A 16,883-nucleotide genomic window follows, 5' to 3' on the forward strand; every position below is an offset into this window, starting at 1 on the left:
TGCTAAACGCATCGAGCGACAGAACAGAACTGAGACTTAAACTCAAACTGAAACAGAAACTGACTTTTCAGTTAAGGCCAGTTTTTAAGGTCTATCAAGCCGGGCATGCGTCGTGTACATTTATAACAGCCGATTCTTACTCTCCGATTGCATGAATGAATGCGACTGAAAGAGATGGAAATGCACAAACATTGAGCGAGTGAAAGAGGGAGTATGAACAAAAGAGAGAATGGGAGAAAGAGAGAATATTTACTGAGAGTTTATTCCAGTCAAAACAAAAAACGTGGTTCAAAGCGGCTAAAAATGGCAAACAATAACCACGTGCGTTGGCTAAAACCAGAAGAGAAAGAACAACCATAAAGAGGGACAGAACGAGAGACCGAAAGAGAGATAGAGAGAGCTAGAGTGACTGAGTGTGGGGGAAGCCTTGTAGGCGTCTGGTCGGTGGCCTGAGGATAGAGTGTATATAGGGCCTCTGACTAACCTGCAACTGTTCTCGTGTCTGGTACTTGGTTTCTTTACCTTTGTGTATCGCAATTGGGTGGGGATGGTGCAGTAGTGGTTAAAACCTCCTCGTTGTGACGCATTTGGGTCCTGGGTGGTTTAAAAAGTTTTGAAACGAAAGTGGAAATAAGAATACTTTTTAAATAAAAGCCCCCAAAAGTATGCTATAATCCAAAATTGTGCAATCTATTTTCGATTGATTTGAGTATCAACAACTACAAATAATATATAACTTTCTTCTGAATTTCGAATTTATATACATATCTTAAAAGATATAAATTTTCGATTAACATTTCTCTTTAGATTAACAGAAAATTTCCTCAAAAATGACGTGTAATACATATCTTTGTATCTTTTGAATGTGAAAACTTCTTGGGCAACCCTCTTATATATCAAACTCAATGCTGTCAAACAAACAAACAATTTTCAGATACATGTGTTGTGTCCTTTTTGACATCTGTTTGGTTGAGTTAAAAAAAAATATACCTACCAAAGGGGGAAAAAACCCCCCTCCAATAACATGACAAAGAATATTGAAACAGTTTGTGGGTGTGGAATACAACCACAAATTTTGCTGCGCTAAGGAATCAATATGTAAGGTCTTCCCAAAAGGTTGCCCCCATGATCTGCTCATTAATAATTTAAGATTGTGGCTATAATTATAGCCTAATTGAGGTTAAATTTAAAGCAAAAGAACTTAAAAATTGAAACTGCTGCATGTGCGTAACATGATGTAGTGCTTCTAAAATCTTATATGTATAAGAGGGGAGTTTTGTGTTATATATGCATAAGTATATTGTGTTTCGCAATTCCACCATGGAACAAAAAGTGTAAGATTTCGGCAAAATATCAAACTTTGGTTGTTTTTATTTGCAAATTTTGCTAAAGAAAGTAAGAAAAAATCAAACCTGATTATGTGTTTCATCAGTTAAAACCCTAACAAAAACAAGGTAAGTTTAATAAATAATTTTTAAATTCTGTAAAATAAACTAAAAATTATTCAATATTGTGTTCTGTGGATCGTTACTTTCGAGGAGTGTTAAAGTGATAGATCTTAACATTTGATATCGAATCCAGAACGGAATTTAGTTTATTCTAAAGTAAAAAATGTGTTGCTTACTTTTAGGCTTTGAATTTTTGGTTGCCTTTGCAAAGAAAACTCAAGCCATTAGTTTCCAGCAAAGATTTCAACCATTACTAAATAAAAGTGATTAATTGAGTGAAATTTTGAACAAGTGAGCATGTTATTCAACAAAATTGGAATGAAAGTGAACAAGTGAGCAAAATAAACCGTTTGACCCAACTGTAATGCAAACTCAAGGCACAAATTCAATTTTTCTTTATGTGAGTTTGCCCTTTTTTTTGTTTTTTTTTTTGAGGGATGGTGACCCAAATTTGTGTGTACAAATTTTATGAAGGGGTCAGTGTCATCTGACATGTATGTACGTACATAAAAATATATATTTAGTATATGAATACAATTTATACCTTATCAACTTACCGCAAAAAGTCCAAAACCGCACAAGTTTTGAATGTTTACAGAATGTATGTATGTAAAAGCTTTAATATTATTTTTGCATTGTCTAAGCACCAAGTGACAAGTGAAAAATAAACAGAATTCAAATATTATTTACAATGGCCAGCAACAAGGTGTTTGTATCCACCCAGGATGAGGAAATATTCGAAGATGTTTATATTACCGCCACACCAGGAGACCTTCGTTCTCTTGCTCCGATAGATAAAAGAAATGAAAAGGAGCCTGCCGAAAACAATGTCATGGTAATGGAAGAGAAAATGACTAACCAACTGAAATTCAACTCCAACAAAAACGATGACAAGGATGTGTTTGTATCCATTCAGGATGAGGAAGAACCCGAAGATATTTGCATAAAGGCTCTTTCAGTAAAATGTTGCAACGTTACAGCCATGGATAAACGAAATGATAAAAAGCCTACAATGGATGTGATTGTAGTCGAACATCAAATGACGAATCAATCGAAAGTCAATCAAACTGAGTCCATCAATCAAAGTGATAGCGATCTAACCGATGACCAAAATTATGCGGCAAATAAAAATACAGCCGAAGGTGAGAGTGTATATGATTGTGGAGTCCTGTTTGCTCTATAAATGGACAACTGGACAAACGATTAGTGACAAAATTCATATTATTGCAAGAAAGAATATAATGTGACATATTTATTCAATTATTTAGGCCTGATGGATATAGCTCTGCTCTCAGCTAATGCCAATCAATTGCGTTTTCTGATTACCTACACTCATGACGCAAGCACTTTCTATTTTAGTTTAACTCTGGTGGTAATGTCCTTGGTACTACAATTAATTGTTGGCACAATGCTCATCTTTAAGGTAAATGCAACATATTAAAGTCCCTAACTAACTAATCTAATTGATCTAACGATCTGAACAGAGACGCCAGCTGCGTAATCGAAGTCGACATTGTGCCAGGACCAATGAGTTTTTGGTAATGGGCATTTTTATGATAACCGTTATCAATGTTCTATTGGCTGCCTTCACTGCCGCTGCGAATCCTTGAATAAATGAATACAATTCAAGTTTTTGTTGTGGAATATAAAGTAAATTGTTTTTTCTCTTTGTATTTGATACAATATATATATTTATATAACAGAAAGAATTGCTTTATAGTAAAATGGCTATACAGATAACATTGGAAAGAATCGATTGATCGATGATCAAATTCGATTCCAACACTTAAATGCACTTGACGTATCTGATGTACGATATCTCAGCTTGCAGTAAAATTCTTAAACAAAAATCTTAAACTCTCCTTCAGTTGATAACGAATGCTGATCGTTTGATCAAATCGATTTCTAACCAGAGTATTCTTTCTTAATGCACTTGGCAATGGTGCTCAATTGCATGTTGGTTGTACCCTCATAGATGGCTCCAATTTTGGCATCACGATAGTACTTCTCCTGTGGGAAATCACGAGTGAAGCCGACACCGCCCATCCAATCGATGCATTTGATGGCCGCACGCTGGGCCACCTCACTGGCATAGAATTTGGCCATGGCCGCCTCCTTAAGGAATGGTGCGCCCTGCTCCTGCAGACGAGCCGCATTGTAGGTCAACAAACGGGCAGCCTCAATCTCTGTGGCAATGGTGGCAATTTGATGTTGCATCGATTGGAAATTGTAGATGGCTTCGCCGAACTGCTTGCGCTCCAACAAATAAGGGATAGTCGCATCGAAGGTACCCTGGGCCAGACCAACCATCTGAGCGCCAATGCCGATGCGTCCCTCATTGAGGAAACCAGCTGCATATTTGTAACCATGACCGAAGGTACCCAGAATATTCTCCTCGGGCACACGGACATTGTCAAAGGTAAGCATGCAGGTACCAGAGGCACGAATGCCCAACTTATCCTCTGGTTTGTTCACAATCAATCCAGGTGTCTCGCGATCCACAATGAATGTGGTAATACCGCGATAGCCCTAGATAGATAGAGAGAGAGAGAGAGAGACAACATTAATTAAAATAAATTATTCTTATCATCGAATCAAATCAAATCGAATCGTCCAATTATAATTGATAAGCTAACCAATTTGATTGTGTCGTCTTGATTGTACTTACATCCTCTGGCTTGGCATTGGCAAAGACCAAGAATACACCAGCCACATCTGAATTGGAAATCCACATTTTTGTACCATTAATCACATAATGAGAGCCATCTTTTTTGGCAACAGTCTTCAGGGAGAAGGCATCAGAGCCTGCTCCGGGTTCAGTGAGGGCAAAGCTACCGGCATACTCTTGGGCCAGTTTGGGCAAATATTTTGCCTTCTGTTCGGCATTACCGAATTTGATCATCAACGAATTGACCAGTGTATTATGGATATCGACAAAGGCAGCAACGGCGGGATCAATTTTCGATAGCTCTTCGACGACAATGATGTTGGTCATGAAATTGCAACCGCTGCCGCCAAGCTCTGTATCGATTTCGATGCCCATCAGGCCATTCTCGAAAACGGCCTTCACCACCGATGGATCGAATTTGTGCTCAAAGTCCATTTTCTTGACCAAAGGCTGGATTTGATCCTGAGCCAATTTGGCAACTGGAAAAATAAAATACAAGAATATAATACATAAAAGAGGATAGTTAAGCAGTAAATAGTGACAGCCGTTGCAAAAGATATATTTTAAAAATGAAGATGTCAAAATTACATGCCTAAAAAAAGCTTCATTTCATCTAAAAGGATCTATGAGCAAACGAAATAAACCTAAAGGATTTATGGGTGAACAAAAAATACCAAGTCAAGATACTTTAGAAAAACACTTCGGTTTAGGACAGATGGAAAGTTAAGGCATAAAAAGATCTTTAGAAACAGACCAAAAAGAAAAAACTTAATTTTGAAACTTAATTTTGAAAAAGATTCATTTAAAATGTGTTCCTTGTTAAGAAAAAAAACTTCTGATTAAGTAAAGAACCAAGAAAAGAAACTTTCTTAAGAAAAGGAGACCTAGGAGAAATATAAAATGATGCATGCATAAAGGATCCACACACACAAAGGATGCATACGAAAAGCATAGCATACGAAAAGGATGCATAAGAAAAAAAAAAAGCCTACGAAAAGGAAAATGACGCAGAAGATACAAATGAATAAGATACATTTGAAATGCAAATGAAGAAAAAAGTGATATGGATCATTAGACAAAGCTTTATAATGTGGAACGAAAGCTTTCTCCAGATACGATCGGACTTCATGGAGCTTTTGAGGGCATGGTTTCTTGAAAAACGTCGTTAATCAAACTGGTTCCCCTTCGGCAAGTTCTTGTAGGGGTTCTTTGGGGGGCCTGCTGTGTTTGCCGGGCATTTATTTCTATAAGTTGAGGTATATACCTATACATAAATTCGATATATATGTATATTTTTGTGTAAGTGTCTGTGTGTGTGTGTGTGTGTGTGTGTGTGTATTTGCGCGTGTGTGTCCACTTTATCAGCAGAAAAACGTTTGTTCTCGCGATCGCGTGTTGCTCTCCCTTCCAATCTCTCCACTCACTACTACCATGTGAAGCTCTCTGCCCCCTCTCAGATATACAATATACATATATATGTACATATATACATACATATATACAGGCATATATATAGTTATATATGTATTTATTATTGATCTTTTTTTAAGCATTTTTTTTTTTTATTTTCCTTCTTGTTGTGCTCGGAAAGCCAACAACTGGCACACACCCACAAAATTGCCCACCCTTTGGCCTTGCCTCACCTCGTCTCCAACTGTCTCTAGCCATCTCAACGTTTTGCGAATGTTTTGTTTTCTACTATTGTAGCATATTATGGGAAAAATTTGAATAATTGATAAAGTGTGTATATTTAATTAATAATTTACTTTTGCCATATGCCAAAGTTAGACCAGTTTAGTAGCAATTAAAACAGCTGTGCTGGAGGTCCTGGCAGGACCTTTTTTTTATTTACTATCCTGTCAAGCTAATAAATTTACTAGTTTGCCTTATTTAAATGAAATTTTGTTAATAGCCACTAAGAATTCTAGACGCAACTGTACTTTGTATTTGCTGTTAGTTTAGTTATTTCTTGAGCACATTTAATTTTTCTGTTTTCTGACTATTAATTCACAAGGCAACTGTACTTATTACTTGAGGTGTAAGTTTTAGGGCCTCATTGCCCCTAAAGGTATGCTGTCAGTTTTATGATGAACTTTGCATTCGAATGCCGATCAAGTAAGACAGAAAACCCGTTTTTAACTCATGCACTTAGCCACTTTGCATGCAGCTCAGATTACGTAACAGCAATCGGACCATAAACAATGTATATATACATTTTATGAATGTTTATATAAGCTTATGCATATATGATCAAGAATATTAAGATTGATAAGCCCCAATATGGAATTCAATTAAGCGGGGGCATAAAAAACAAATGAGAAAAATTAGGTGGAATAAAAGATAATGTCAACTTCCCAACTAAGAATCAGTTGTATATAATAAGTATATTATTCAACTAATTCAACTCTCTAGGGAAGTACACAACCAAGAACCACACACACCCATTGCCCGGTCGCACACACTAGAACAGTGTGCACATTTAGGCGGGGGCGTGGCACAGTTGCCTATTTTAAATTTGCTCTATCACAAGTGTAACGCTGTGGAATTCACAATATTAAATTTAAATTCACAGCTGACTTGACTTGTGAACACAATACAACACAACTCAAGAAGACACACCACACTCTCTTACACACACACACACACCACCACACTCTCCTCGTTTCCAAGAGTAATATTTCTTATATCAAGCATCTCCTCCATACACTCACCCGCGCTCTTGCCACCCCCACACCGACAGCGGGAAGGCAAAACACGGCAGAGGCAGACACCACGCTTCGAACTCGCTGTGTTTCACATTTGAAATGAAAATGGTCGGTCTCTTAGCGATCAAGACCAACGAAGATGAGGCAAAGGCGTAGGCAAAAGCTGAAGCTAAAGCTAAAAGCTACCACACGAGTGTGGTTCGAGGAACTTCCCCCCACCGCAAAAACCCAGCCCACCCCACCCCACCACCAACCACTATCGCTCTCTTGCCTAATTCTAACCAAGTGGCGAGCTTACCTGAATACTCTATAAAGGAAAATATTTTGTGATAAGCTCACAGACCTTGAACTTGAACCTACCCAAATAAGCAAACTGTTTTAGTCCAAAAAAGAAAGCATACAGAGATCCTTCTATCCTTTAGCCTTATATACGATTCAAATGAATATGGAAACTTTAGTTTTCAGCCTGTTTAGGCTTATGACGTGTTAATTTTTTTTTTTTTATCTACAACTTTCTATAATTTTATCATTTGTGTAAATTAATAGAAATATGTAACAAAGAACATTTGTATATAATATTGAATAAGCTTCTGTGCATATAGATTAGATATACAAATAGAAATGAAAAGGGATTAAAGGACTAAAAGCTACATATGTATATACTTTATATTATATATGTATAAATATCTAAGCGTGTTTAATGTAGGAATTTGGGGAATTTCCTTCATATATTTCAAGTCTAACATTTCTATAAATCTAGTAAAATTTTCTTTGTCTCCTTTACACACTTCTGTATTAAATGGATATTGTTATAGGAGAAAGTCTATATGTATGTACTTATGTACTATATAATCAGTATATATAATCTAGGCAATCTATTAATCTGCTGCTTGGAGTCAAAGGCTAACATCCTTATTTTAGAAATGAAAATAGATTAACTAAGTATGTAGTTATTAATATTACATAAACCTTAATCCTTTAGAAATATGCAAACGATAACATTTTGATGACTCCATTTAAGGATTCAATTTTTTTCCATTTTGATTTCCTTTTCATGATGAATTATATAATTTTTGTTCATTAACTAAATTGATTCAATTGCCGTTTCTCTAAGCAGCACAAATATGCAAAGCTGGCAAAAATACAGAGAGGAAAAATAAAAAGAAAGATGGAAAGAAAACATACACACACACATACATACATATATATACATGTATAGCATATAGTATATGTATTGGAAAATTTTAAGGAAATGCTTAATAGAATAATAAATCCTTTTTATTTGATTTGACCTGACAACTAGTCAGGCAGGTATATTACATATTTTGTGTTCACTATCTAAACACATAAAAAAAAAAAGAAAAAACAGAAAAGAAAAAAAAACTAGTGTGCTTATCTATATAAAAACAGCCGCTCCCCTTCCCCTTCCAACCGACCAACTTAGTCTTCACCACTTCAAGTTCCCACACAAAAAACTGATTTATCAGCAAAATAGCCAAGAAAATGTCAAAAGAAGTGAAAAATAATCATTAAAGGAAAAAGTTAATTGCATTTACGTACAAAAACAAAAATAAAAGAAGGCACAACACTGAAATAAAAACCTCAACTATTGAACTCGCAATTATTACCAATAATAAAATGCTAAAAAAGAAAAAAACAATCATTGCGTAACATCAACTAGAAGAAACTGAGAAATATCTGCGACAACAAAAATAATATTCAAAATCTAATAAGCCTTATCAAAAATTACAATTACAAATGCTAAGTCCAACTGTATTTAGAGCAACTGCAATAAACAGGAACAACAACAACAACTATGATTACAACTCACCCGTCTCCTTCATCATCTTCTCATCGTCGGTGAGATATGTCAACGGTGGTGGCAAACCTGTTGCCGAGGACATAGCCGCACTTTGCTGACGTGCAGCATTGGCCACCTAGCCAAAAAAAAAACACACAAAAAATTGTTAAACAAATTAATATAAATCAAACTATAACTTATAATGCACTTTCTAAGAGAAAGAGATTTTAAAAATCCCTCGACAGTTACTTACCATACGCATGGGCAATTTTTTCAGGCTGTTCATCATGTTGAATATGGCAAATTCAATTAAAGCAAATTAGAAAAACTGGACAAAACTAACGCAACAGTTGGCTGCAAAAACGCGACTGAAATTTCCAATTAGACTCCAGTCAGACATCTGGTAGAGATCAGTTTGGAAGAAGAGGAGTACGTAAATGATTTGAAAAGCTTTACACCACCCAAACCCGCAAACTCACCAGCATTTGGAAAGCTTTACACCAACTGGTCCGGCGAACTCAACAGACTTGAAATCTGAATTAACCGCGCAGTTTCAACAATTTAATCAGTGTGGAAAATTACAATTATAAAATATCGATTACCAGTACCATCAGTTCGATAATGGTGCGGCTAGAGATGAGACTCCATTGATCAACTCAATAAGAGCGATACAGAATGTTGATCTATCGATTGTGTCATCGGTGTATCAATGGTGTCATCGATGAGTTTCACAGCACTGTTTCTGGTTTGGAAGTTTTTGAAAACAAAACTGCCCAAAAAATCCATAGAAACAACTTTCTACATCAACTTTAATAGTCGTGCATCAAATGAATCTTTCCAGCCCTGAAATAGATAATCGAATTTTGACGTTTCTTTGCCTAGTGGTGGTAAAATATAAATCGGTAGCAACAGGCTCTAATTTTTCATATATCGTAAATTTTAAATTGTGTTTTTAGTAAATTTCGAGCTTTTAGGACATGCTGTCATTAAACTAGATAATTATAATTAATATTCGCGTCACGGGAAGCCATCATCCTTATGAGTTTAAGTTATTAAACATGTAATAAGTTCGAACCGTAATTTTGAATCGATGTCATCACTAAGAAATATCGATAGTTCTACTCAATTTCACATCCCTAGCCGACATTCGTTGCTGTCAAATTTCTTTCTTTTCGTTGTGTTTACGACGGTAGGTGCGTTTCCGAAATAAAATTCGTTATTTAGTTTGCCATCCGTTCATATTATTTAAGATAAACAATGGAAACTAAAAAAGAATTCTATATTCTACTTGATTGTGATATTATGCAGAGTTATTGTGAACAAATTACTAAAGATTTACGTATTTTTCCTATCTTTGTTTACAACCACATAGCAGCCAGCCCTCCAGCAAAATGAAATTGAATCAGTTTGTTTCATCGTCGCGCAGGAAGAACCGCAAGCGTCACTTCCAGGCTCCATCGCACATCCGCCGTCGCCTGATGTCCGCACCCCTCTCCAAGGAGCTGCGTCAAAAGTACAATGTGCGCTCGATGCCAATCCGTCGTGACGACGAGGTCCAGGTGATCCGTGGCCACTTCAAGGGCAACCAGGTGGGCAAAGTTGTCCAAGCCTACCGCAAGAAGTTTGTTGTCTACGTTGAAAAGATCCAGCGCGAAAACGCCAACGGCACCAATGTCTATGTGGGCATTCATCCCAGCAAAGTTTTGATTGTTAAACTGAAACTGGACAAGGATCGCAAGGCCATTCTGGAGCGTCGCGGCAAGGGACGTTTGGCAGCATTGGGCAAGGACAAGGGCAAGTACACCGAGGAGACGGCTGCTCAACCTATGGAGACGGCGTAAACACCAAACACTAGCCCCAAAACCGATATGACGTTTTTACCGTAACGTTTAAAGTGTGTAAAAAAACAACAACAAACTTAAATACAAGAAAATGTGCGAATGGAGTGAAAAAGAAACGCATTTCTTTACAAATAAAGAACAGTTGATTTTTCAATATGAACAATTGTTAATTATTTTTTTTATTTTTGTTTTAGTTTTGCATTGCAAAACAGAGTTCAAGTGTGTGCCCTCAGTTTGTCTTCCATTTGATCAGTGAAAAGCTAATGGTCTTTCTCATCTGATATCTATAAAATAGTACAAGTTTTCTACATAAATAATGGATATATATGGTCCATGTGATGGAATGTCTATCTCACGTGGTGCAAAAGTTGTTACGAATCACAATAGTGGGATCATATTCAATAAAAGCGAACACAGCTGCCTGCCTATACTTTGGATACAATTGTTGAATGTACATATAGATATATATACAGAAATTATTCTCATCTTGTTGTTACTAGAGCCTTCGCAAAATGTATATTATGAAAATTTATAATATTTATTCACTTCCTGTTTGATCCTACTATGACCAAATTGGGATAGAAATTGTATTCCCTTCCCTTATAGATTTATTATCTAATTTTGAAGCTGATTGATTATTGGTCACGTCAAGTAGACGTAAGGCCAACATGAAGCATTTCTTCGTCGATTAATCCGCGGAGTATGCTTATTTTATTCTTTTGGAAGCTTTTAATTATTACATTATAAAGAGTTAACTGTTTATATATGGACCAATTTCATAATAGAAGTGCAGGAGCGTTGCTATATCTTTACAGAAACAAAAACAGAATAACTTGTACCCGTAGGATTTATATTTATTATTTGCAAACTTCTGAAGACAACGGAATTTGGATCCCCCAAAAAAAATATCAAGATCAGTGTTGCCATACATTGTTTTTTAACGGTCTTTTGATTTGTGTGACCATTGTTCGTTCTCCTTTACTGCAAGATTTAGCTAACTGTGCTTTTTTGCTCTTGTTCCTCGAAATTTTCTCGATCATCAGCATTTTTCATTTGATCGCCGCCGCAATTGGACAAAAAATATGTCTTTCAATGATTTTGTTACTTGTCCTCTAAATAAAAGCCATCGACTCCTGCGTGGACGCCTGGACACACATCTAGTACGTTGTTGCCGAGCGCTTGACACTCAACAAAAGAAAAAGATTGTTATATGTCCATTTAATGAAACACATAGCGTGTCTGCTGCGAAATTACTGGTAAAAAAAAAGGACTATTACACATGTGCAATCTGCTGTTACTATTTATAGTCTTTTTCTCTAAAGGATCATATCAAGAACAAGTGTACAAGCAATGTTTCTAATTTCGTGAATGACATGAAAGAGTTGGAAGAACCAAAGCCATCCTTAAAAGGAGTGGATAATGTACCTCCAAAAACAGCTGAATGCGAGGATGACTGGGATCTGGAGCCCGATGTAGGAACCTATAAACCGTTACACAATTGTGATGACAAATTGGTTGTTCGTTCCATGAAGGGACAATCGCGTGCTGTACGCCAAGACTTCATTTATAACGAGCGTTGTCGATTTGCCGAATTGAAGGACAAATAGACGAGGGAAATATATGTATCGCTCAGCTGAGCGTTCATTCGAGCTAGAAATGATGTATAATGAATTCGTTATGGTTATTTTAATTGCCCGCGAGCGCAAAAGTATAGGCCATCTCGCTCTTTTTCACAATCTTTTTGTACTAAAGTAAAAAGACATTTTGATAAATTTTAATTAATAACTATATTTGAAATCCTACGGATAACTAAATCCCAAAACCCCGACCGATACAGTTATCGACCGTGGACCGAGCACTATTATTCTTCTCAAGGTAAGCAAATTAGAATATCCCTCTAACCTTAGCACACAACTCTTGTTCAGCCAGCGCTTTTGGAATACTTCTTCCAATAGCGTTTAACGTCATCATGTCCATTCTTCTGGACCACCATAGTACGTGTTTTCTCATTTTGCCAAACCAATACTTGAATGGATTGAGCATAATCCCGTAGAGTGACGAAATCAGTTGTCGATAGAAATTGATTATAGACTACACCCTCGGTATAGGTGAAACGATTACGTTCCATTTCCCACAACTTGATTTGATCTACAACTGTGGGTGGTAGGCAGGATTTTGAGTTGATGGCTGATTCTACAAGTTTCATATTCGGATGAGCATATTGCTCGAGATAGGAGATAATTTGTTCAGCCGTAATGCCTCCTCTTAAAGCCTGACGCACGGAATCTCGGGTGAGAACGCCAACAACCAAATTGGGAAACCGATATAACAGCTCGGTGAAGAGTCCAAGAACAGCCACTTGCAGTGGTGAGTCCGTATAGGCATAGACACGATAATTTGTCTCTACCACTATATAGCCACGATCCTGCATACGTTCCTCTTCCTCCGATGCTGACATAGTAACAATGGCTGTGGTAGCATCCGCTGACTCTTTGCTGGTAACATTCAAAGCCAAACGTGTGGGATAGAAGCGTCCTTCTTTGCGTTTTCTTTGAAAAACCAATCCGAATTCCCGTAAATGTTGTAGAAATGCCAACATTTGATGGCTCATTCCTTCCGAGCTGTAATCCCTGCCCAGTGTAGAGAAACTCAATTGGAATAACATCGAGAGGCATTCGGGTAGGGATATGCCACGTTCCTCACACGTATCCAGGTATTGCATCATGAAATGCCAAACTTGTGCCCTCGTGTCCAGTAATAGAAACTGGAATCCTTGCCGTGTTATCGTTATGCCATCGCGTTCATCTCGCTTCATCAGATTGGCATGCAGAAGAATTCGCACAGCATCTGGACTAATGGCTTCCGCATCTGTGCCATTGCGATTGCCCGTGCCTACCATGTAATGAAGTACACAACGCCATCGTGACATCGCATATGAGTCCAGGAAGGCGATGTCACGCGGTTTTGAGTCTTTTTCCAGTGTATTTGTCATTGGCCAGGGCTTGCCGCCGCCTAAAAGTATTTGCCTAACGCTCTTCTTGAACGTAGGTGACAATTCCCAAGCAGCCAATCCACCAGGTATGGCCGTTACTCGCCATACATTTAGAGATGTTAAACAACTGGTGGCTTCCTGCTGTTCTCTGCAATATAAATCATAAGTAGACTCTCGCTCTGTCTCTCTCTCTCTCTCACGGATGGAATTATGTCCACTTACTTGGCACATCTTTGCGCTCCCCAAGAGCTGACTACCGCCTGCGGTACAGGTTGATCTACAAACAGAATGCGTATAATGAACTGACGGGCTATTTCCGGTAAATCTCGATACACAGCCAGGCATATAGGCGGATAATTGTAGAGTTTCTCCAGCGTTTCCGGCGTCTGTCGTGTCCGCAGATATTCCTGAAAGTCCTTGCATTCCAAATTAGCCGGTCCCTGGACCAATTGTGAGATATTGGGGGGAGTACTGCTACTGCTGCCACTAGGGCCACTAGTTGCATTGGAATTGGCATAGCGACCGGATTTAGTATCGGCCATATTATTATGCCAATTCTTTTAATATTATTTAACAAAAATAAAAGAAAACAACGCCGGACATGAAACAAACAAAACGGCAGTAGTGGATAGTGTTATGAAATTTGGTGGGAGAGGATTATCAGTGTTCTGAAGAACGCGAAAATATTCGATTATTTCCATAAGAATCTATCGATTTTCTTCTTAAGCTGCACTTGTCAGCTGTTGGGTACACCGCGTGGTTTAACTGAGTAAAATTTGTTAAATTTTGAACTGCAATAACATGAGTGACGATGAAGAGCACTACAATCCGCAGTCACACAAGAAGCTACTGCAGGCTATCAGTAGTCGCGGCAACGTCCAGCATATACAGCGTTCCACACGTGATGAACGCCAACCAGTACAGGATGAGTTCCAGTTGGTCAAGTCATCGAATGCGTCGTCGTCGGCAAATGTTGATGAGCCACGAGCTGTGGGCCTTAACGACCTAGTCCAGATTCTTCGAACCTCATCCAAGCATTTGGATACAGGGAAAAAGCTAAAGAATGTCCAAAGCACTAAGAAAGTGCTGCAGAAACCATTGGAGAAGCCAGCAGCGGATCGCATAAAGCGAACAATTGGTTATGAAGGAGTCAGCAAGAAACTTGGTCGTTGGGATGCTGTCGTATCCAAACAGCGTTCAGCAGAAACACAGGTAAACACTTGTTTAATACTCCATCAATTTTTATTGACAACCAATTTCTTTCAGATATTTCCCATACCCTCGGAGACCATCTACGTAAACACCTCTGCCCATGCCAAGCCTCTTAAGACCAGCATTAAATCGGATCTGGCCAAGGAGCTCGAAGAAAGTAATCAGAGACTTCGTGAATTAAGAAAGAAACAAATTGGTGATATGACTGATGATAAGTTACTGGCCCAGCAGGAGAGGGCCTTGTTAGAGAAGAAGTTGACAAGAGATGAGTTATTTGCACGCCGCAAGGAGTTGGCCTATCTGAAGATGCGTGAATCCCAAAAATCTGCCAAGGCTAGAATGCAGAAAAAGATCAAATCCAAAAAGTATCATAAACTGCAAAAACGTCAGAAAATGCTGGAACAGATTAAAGAATTTGAATTGCTGCAAAAGACCAATCCAGAAGCGGCTCTCGAGAAACTCGAGGCTTTGGAAAAAAGCCGAGTGAAGGAAAGAGCTAGCCTGCGACATAAAAACACTGGAACTTGGGCCAAGAATTTGCAAGTGCGGGCCAAATATGACAGAGAGGTGCGTAAGGATTTAGCCGAACAGTTGGCAGTAAGTCGCCAATTAACGCAAAAACAACACGATTCCGAAAGTGAAGAGGATCAGGAATCAAACACATTGAAACTGGACGAGCAAGACAAGCTTTTGGATAATGATCCATTTAATCCCTGGACCAAAGTCAAGTCAAAAGGCAAAACCAACACAAATGAAGAAGAAACCGATGATCCAAATTGGCGTAAATACTGGACTGAACGAAATGAAACCAATAAATTACTAGCACAGCATCGTGAAGATATTCAGGAACTAAAAGAAACTAAGAAAGAAACCAAAACTGCCAAAACTACTCCCAAAGCAAAGAAAAGTTCTCTAAAGATCAAAAAAGCAAAAGTAACTGTACAAAATGGATGGAAGGTAGAGAAGTTAAGTAAAGATGCCACCTTGGAGGAAATTTTCGAACAGCATGGAGATATATTGAAAGAAAAAGTAGGCAAAAAATTAGAAAAACTAAGAAAGCAAGCAGACAAACTCAAGGAAACGCCAGCAAAGGGCAAGCAATTGAAGAAAAAGAAGGATGCATTAAAAAATCTTAAGGATTTGACATTCAAAAACACTAAACAACGCATCGAAATTGATGAACCTCTCAATAGTGAAGATATAGAAACAAAAACTGGTGAAATAAATCCAAAATCCAATGTATCAGAAGAGGCTGAAATAGTAGAGAAATCCTCCGCCGTCATTGAATCAATAGATCCCACGAAAGTGACAACTTTGAATTGGACACAAGCATCGCGAGGCCGACTAAATGATGCTCTGGGAGATGGAGAACTAGAAGCCGATTTCGACGAAGAAGATTATACTAATGCAGATCGTCAACTTACTCTAACTGAGGCCTTCGAAGACGATGATATTATAGCAGATTTTAATAAGGACAAGGAAAAAGATTCGGAACTGAAGAACACAGAGCTCCAATTGGCCATGCCGGGCTGGGGCTCATGGGCTGGCGCAGGCATATCCGCCGAGGTAATGGAGCGCCGCAATAAACGCCTCCTGCTGAAACTTGCTGTACCCGAGAAGCGACGTGACGAGAACAAGGATAATTTATACATCAATGAGACAAGTAGTAAAGATACCCGTTCACATTTGGTCTCTTCGGTGCCATTCCCGTTCAGATCCCTGGCTGATTATGAGGCTAGCATACGAGCTCCAATTGGTCGGAACTTTGTACCGGAAACGGCTTTCAGAATGTTAACGCGTCCCGCTGTAATTACACGCAAGGGCCAGGTCATTGAGCCGATGGATGAGAGTGAACTCATAAAACCGGATCGTCGTCTCAGACATATTGTGGATAGGAGAATAAAACATCTGCCCAAACATAAGCCGCTACCACCTAAAGCTAAAATAGCTTAAGAAAGTACTCAAATAATCAAACAATTAATAATGTAGGTACAAAGATCTACCGTAGTTTTTGTTTTGGTTATTTTGTATAATACTTTGACCCTATTATTAAGAATAAAATGAAAAATATTTAAAAAAAAAAATTTGCAAATTTTTTTTGTTTCGCTTTTCAAATTGCGATACCTTTAAAAAAAAAAAAAGCGGGACTATAACATAATATCGATAGTTATGTAAAATTATCGACAGTTATCTACGTGCCAGTTAAAATTTAATTT

General features: G+C 38.0%; 6 protein-coding genes across 6 annotated transcripts; 4 read left to right on the plus strand and 2 right to left on the minus strand.

The window, feature by feature from the left end:
• The first annotated feature begins 2,114 nt into the window (after positions 1-2,114).
• LOC6645937 (ninjurin-B) lies at positions 2,115-3,058 on the plus strand. Its single transcript, XM_002068369.2, has 3 exons — positions 2,115-2,590; positions 2,717-2,871; positions 2,933-3,058. Exons 1-3 carry the CDS (start codon positions 2,140-2,142, stop codon positions 3,056-3,058), a joined length of 732 nt encoding a protein of 243 aa, XP_002068405.1. The 5' UTR covers positions 2,115-2,139.
• A 45-nt stretch (positions 3,059-3,103) lies between these two features.
• On the minus strand, positions 3,104-9,006 carry LOC6645938 (short/branched chain specific acyl-CoA dehydrogenase, mitochondrial). The gene is made up of 4 exons (XM_002068370.4): positions 8,876-9,006; positions 8,653-8,758; positions 4,117-4,595; positions 3,104-3,977 (listed from the first exon to the last, which is right to left on the minus strand). The coding sequence occupies exons 1-4, from the start codon at positions 8,909-8,911 to the stop codon at positions 3,354-3,356; spliced, it is 1,245 nt and encodes a 414-aa protein (XP_002068406.2). The 5' UTR covers positions 8,912-9,006; the 3' UTR covers positions 3,104-3,353.
• A 787-nt stretch (positions 9,007-9,793) lies between these two features.
• On the plus strand, positions 9,794-10,623 carry LOC6645813 (60S ribosomal protein L26). The gene is made up of 2 exons (XM_002068371.4): positions 9,794-9,815; positions 9,998-10,623. The coding sequence occupies exon 2, from the start codon at positions 10,014-10,016 to the stop codon at positions 10,461-10,463; it is 450 nt and encodes a 149-aa protein (XP_002068407.1). The 5' UTR covers positions 9,794-9,815; positions 9,998-10,013; the 3' UTR covers positions 10,464-10,623.
• Positions 10,624-11,471: 848 nt separating this feature from the next.
• LOC111519026 (gametocyte-specific factor 1 homolog) lies at positions 11,472-12,241 on the plus strand. Its single transcript, XM_047012324.1, has 2 exons — positions 11,472-11,719; positions 11,786-12,241. The coding sequence occupies exons 1-2, from the start codon at positions 11,546-11,548 to the stop codon at positions 12,068-12,070; spliced, it is 459 nt and encodes a 152-aa protein (XP_046868280.1). The 5' UTR covers positions 11,472-11,545; the 3' UTR covers positions 12,071-12,241.
• Positions 12,232-14,063, minus strand: LOC6645815 (general transcription factor IIH subunit 4). The gene is made up of 2 exons (XM_002068373.4): positions 13,678-14,063; positions 12,232-13,603 (listed from the first exon to the last, which is right to left on the minus strand). Exons 1-2 carry the CDS (start codon positions 13,995-13,997, stop codon positions 12,385-12,387), a joined length of 1,539 nt encoding a protein of 512 aa, XP_002068409.1. The 5' UTR covers positions 13,998-14,063; the 3' UTR covers positions 12,232-12,384.
• Positions 14,064-14,173: 110 nt separating this feature from the next.
• LOC6645816 (U3 small nucleolar RNA-associated protein 14 homolog A) lies at positions 14,174-16,715 on the plus strand. Its single transcript, XM_002068374.4, has 2 exons — positions 14,174-14,667; positions 14,722-16,715. The coding sequence occupies exons 1-2, from the start codon at positions 14,257-14,259 to the stop codon at positions 16,618-16,620; spliced, it is 2,310 nt and encodes a 769-aa protein (XP_002068410.1). The 5' UTR covers positions 14,174-14,256; the 3' UTR covers positions 16,621-16,715.
• Positions 16,716-16,883: the final 168 nt, after the last annotated feature.

This window comes from Drosophila willistoni, assembly GCF_018902025.1.
Source record: "Drosophila willistoni isolate 14030-0811.24 chromosome XR unlocalized genomic scaffold, UCI_dwil_1.1 Seg8, whole genome shotgun sequence".
Taxonomy (NCBI): domain Eukaryota; kingdom Metazoa; phylum Arthropoda; class Insecta; order Diptera; family Drosophilidae; genus Drosophila; species Drosophila willistoni.